Source organism: Helianthus annuus, chromosome 12 (genome assembly GCF_002127325.2).
Source record: "Helianthus annuus cultivar XRQ/B chromosome 12, HanXRQr2.0-SUNRISE, whole genome shotgun sequence".
Classification (NCBI taxonomy): domain Eukaryota; kingdom Viridiplantae; phylum Streptophyta; class Magnoliopsida; order Asterales; family Asteraceae; genus Helianthus; species Helianthus annuus.
Genome location: NC_035444.2, coordinates 2,001,927 through 2,006,115, shown reverse-complemented (window position 1 = coordinate 2,006,115; position 4,189 = coordinate 2,001,927). Strand labels below are relative to the sequence as shown.

At 47.5% G+C, this 4,189-nt stretch overlaps 1 protein-coding gene across 1 annotated transcript; it reads right to left on the bottom strand.

Moving 5' to 3' along the window:
* Positions 1 to 832: 832 nt before the first annotated feature.
* LOC110896225 lies at positions 833 to 3,905 on the bottom strand. The gene is made up of 4 exons (XM_022143689.2): positions 3,185 to 3,905; positions 2,698 to 3,111; positions 1,729 to 2,624; positions 833 to 1,665 (listed from the first exon to the last, which is right to left on the bottom strand). The coding sequence occupies exons 1-4, from the start codon at positions 3,903 to 3,905 to the stop codon at positions 1,069 to 1,071; spliced, it is 2,628 nt and encodes an 875-aa protein (XP_021999381.1). The 3' UTR covers positions 833 to 1,068.
* Between the last annotated feature and the right edge of the window lie 284 nt (positions 3,906 to 4,189).

Here is a 4,189-nt window from a genome sequence, read left to right as displayed (position 1 = left end):
TTGTAACCCATCATGGGATTTTTACTCTTTGTTTATTTTTTAATGCAAGTTTAATAAAGATGCAAGTTCATCTATTACAAAAATTACCATCGCACAATGAATGCATTATCCGGTAGAAACAAAAACAACACCCTTAAACACGAAATATTTTTCATTATAAGTCATAGGGTAACTACAACAAGCGCTTACGGCGGGTATCTTGGTAATAGATACATAAACCGCCTCAAAAAGCAGGTAGGCATCATTACATATACATAGCCTATCTCAAAAAATCAAAAACCAAGTACTTGTCCCTGTTTTTAATAAAAACCAAACATAAGGGAACCAAAATACAGAACATGTTCATAAAACACCTATTGATGAAAGATGGGTGCCGTCACCACTGCAGGGGTAGGCGCCCCCACATCATCATCGTCTTCCACCACCACCACAGGGTTGACGGCCAAGGGAGCAGTTGAGCCACCAACCATTCGGAACATCAAGCCAGAGGCATCCGTCGGCTGCCCCTTCGTCCGACCACCGGACTGACGTTGGTAGGTCAGACGATATCGCCGTTCAGGGTCCGCCTGGATCAAGTCAGTCAACACATCAGCCGATAGCTGCATTCTGGGATCCTCTGGTTGAGGGTCCGGGATAACAAGGCTTTGACATGCTCGGTTGGCACGAACCGGAGCAGCATTTGGGATTGGTCGTCTGCTCCTAAGCATTGATCTTGTTACCGGATGCTGTAACATCAAAAGGCCATCAGCAGCGTCAAGCACCCGAAAGATCTCGGAAAGCCTTTGCCGGTATCGTTTTCTTTCCATTGCACAAACATAAACAAAAATGGAAACGAAGGGTGAATTTATAGCAGTAGTTAACAAGTTTTGACAGTGATGACATCAGGTATATTAATTAAAAGTAATCATCACACATCACAGAGTCATATTTTCAACGACGGCGGTGTCAGAAATCATGACATTTGCATTAATTTGGCTGTCAAATCAAAACGGATAATGGGCACTAAACCCAATTTAAACAGTATCAGCAAGAGTACACAACGAGCAAAACAAATGAATAACGGAATGGTCAGTCTTCTTCGGACTCGTCCGCAGGGTCCAGCATCAGACGTAGCGAGTCTATTCCATCTTCATTAACTTTATCCATCAGATCGCCATAGCAAGGTAGAGGTTCGGTGTACGCAGCTTCAAGAGCCTTCGCCATATCAGCCTGTAACTTATTTTTGAGGGTTTGGAAGTCCGGCGGGACTCTTTCCGCTTGCTGGCAGTCCATGTAGCCTTTAAGTACACCATCATGATGACCAGCTTGGTAGGCAGCGGCGGAAAGACGGTCAATCAGGCTAGTAAAGTGGGACGACTCACGCAGAAATTCGAACGCCCCCACTAGCCCATTAGTTATCAACCAATTCCTGTCTCCCCGCATAGCCGCTAGCTGGTTGGTCAAATCATCGATCTCTGCATGGGATTGTGCCAGCGCGTCCTCCACCTCCCTTAACTTTGAAGACGACGATGCAGCAAGCTTATTGTTTTGGGTGACAAGGGAATCACAATGATCTTGCATCTCCTTGAATTTTGCCTCACGCTCCTCCAACTCTCCCTGCATCAGTCGGATCTTGGTATGACAGGTCTCTACTTCGGTTGTCAAATCCTGGTACCGCTCCTGAACCTGGGACACAAAATCAGTGTCAACACGAAATTTTTCCAATTGGGCCGATAACTCGTGTCTCACCTTCTGAGCCTCTGCCACAGCCTTGCGTTCCAACTCCTCTTGTACATTTTTCGCTTGAGCCAAAACCCTATCTTTTTCCGCCATATCGCGGGCCCATAAGATCCTTTCCTCAGCGAGATGTTCAGTTACCCTCCGCAAATCCTCCTCGGCCTTATTCTTCTCTGACAGAAATCGGGCCTCTTTCAACCCAGCGGTCTGCAGTTGACTTTCGAGGCGATGCTTGTCATCCCTCAGTTCCTGGATAATGACCCGGGCCTCATGAAGTTGGGTGTTATCACGCACCCACCGGCGCCGTATCTCTACCAACCGGCGAGGTAGGGTCACAGAATCTGATATAGACGAATTCATCAAATCCTCATTGTTTAACCCCTCAACATACGCCGCTTCAGCGGGGGGGTACGCCCTCTCAACCCAATGTTGGACAACTGGAGGAAAGATAAGTCGGGAAGATTCAGCAATCTTCCATTGAGGCTGGTAACGTTTATCCTGGGCATGAGGATCCCAACAAACGGTAGGTATAAACAAATCATCAATCAAGCGGGCACCATCGTCAGCAATGCCGCTGCTCGACGCACGATTATCGCCTCCACCCACGCTAGTTGCCTCATGCGTGGTCGACGCGGCAGCAGCATTGGTGTCAAAACCAGCAAACATGTCCTTGGGCGATTCAGGAAGGGTTGTGTCAAAACCACCTGATCGAAGCGAGGGCAGCGGCTCGGAAGTTACGGCTATGGATACCGTAGAACTAGGAATGGGCATGATGCAGCTCACAGCGGGAGCGAATGACGCTGAAACTTGTGGACTCGTAGGCATGCTGGTACTACCAGTACAAGACGCCGCCATAGTCGAAACAACAGTGGATGGCACACCCCCGGATGATATTCCCGCAAAGGTACCTGCACCACAAGACCAGACGGACGCTATCAGCAGGGACACTAGTATGCCATATGGTTATTTAAAATAAAATACCTGGTGAAATTGCACATGCGGCTTGCACCGCCTGAAACGCGCTCAGCGTAGGTGCCACAAAGATTTTCCTCTTTTTCGAAGCACGGCCAGGACTGGTCAGGTCGGAAGCTAAGGAAACTTCACGACTCGCGTTGGGCGTCTCTTCCATCACGGGCACGCTGACAGTGGTTGCTGCAGGTTTTCTCCCAGACAGCTTTAGCCGAATAGGTTTCTTCTCTGATGATGCTGAAGTAGCGGCCGCCATACCCGACAAGGGAGCGATATACTCCAAGGGATCCGTTGGCATCGCCGGTAGAAGAAATTGTTCCAGATGCACTTTCAACACATCTGGTTCCCCTTCATCAAGTCTCCGGTCATTGGGTTTCAACGCCAGGTGACGTGGTGGATCAACAAAGTCAAACATCCCCCACTCCCCTGCGCAAAATACGTGATTTAATTAATACCGGATTTAAAAATATGTTAACCAGGTGTGGTAATGTAAACATACCTCCATCTTCCCGTTGGAATGAGGGATAACGCCTTATATCCGGCCATAACAGGCTCATACCGGCCATCACTAGCGCCCCTTCTGGAATAATAGTGCACTCAAAGGGGCGGCCACACAGTTTTACATACAGCGCATTTGACGCGTACGAATCTGCAGGGGGAGCATCATCCTTCACTTTATCCTTCGGTCCTTTATCTTGCCAATGCATTTCCCCGGGAATAGCACTGGCATCCAGGTAGAAGAATTTTTTCTTCCAATCCTTGTCTCTAGAACTTGTAGGGATCTCCCTCAGACATGATACTTCGGTATCCCGCCGATCAAAGGTAAAGAAAGGGGATTTCCACACAAGTACGAAGAAAGCCCTAAAGACGATCAGTTCTGGGATGTGACCAAGAGCTACGCAGGCATACTCGAATTGTCGAAGTTTCACAAGGCCAAGAGGATGTATTTGAGAAATGTGGATGCGGTAGAAATCAAGCACCAATTTCAAAAATTTGGTGATGGGTAACCGGAAGTTGCAAAACTTGAAAAAATCACTAAACAAAGTGATTTTACCTGCTTTCAGGGGAAAGGCGGTGTCGGTTTTTGACGGCAACACAGGATTCCATTCAGCCCTAATGCCATAATCATGGACCAAATTGTTGAAAGACATCACGCCCCATTTGCACAGTAGTACGTCCATGGAAGCGGCGGAAGAGGATTCGGTCGTTTTTGAAGCCATTGAATAGAGAAGATGGTGATAGAGTAATTTGGGGGTGATTTCTTGAACATCCGTTTAAGGCATCGTCTTTTATAAGATACGAAAACTTTTCAAATTCAAAAATGTGTACGAATCGACGCACGTGTCAATCACGGGAAAAGACAGCTGTCCTTGACGAGATGACCCAACTGTCACATCCGCTATTTTCGCCGTCATTTCCAAAGGTCGTCACACAAATCATTACGAGTTTACCCTTTTTCTTTTTCTCTTAGTCCGACCTAATGGACTCCCTCCATGAGCTCGGA

Excerpts from the sequence above, each read along its gene's own strand:
- LOC110896225 (XM_022143689.2), bottom strand. The coding sequence starts at position 3,905 with ATGGCTTCAAAAACGACCGAATCCTCTTCCGCCGCTTCCATGGACGTA. Across the intron at positions 2,625-2,697 it reads CGCATGTGCAATTTCACCAG|GTACCTTTGCGGGAATATCA; the intron begins GTATTTTATTTT and ends CTTGTGGTGCAG. Across the intron at positions 1,666-1,728 it reads CTGTGGCAGAGGCTCAGAAG|GTTCAGGAGCGGTACCAGGA; the intron begins GTGAGACACGAG and ends TTTGTGTCCCAG.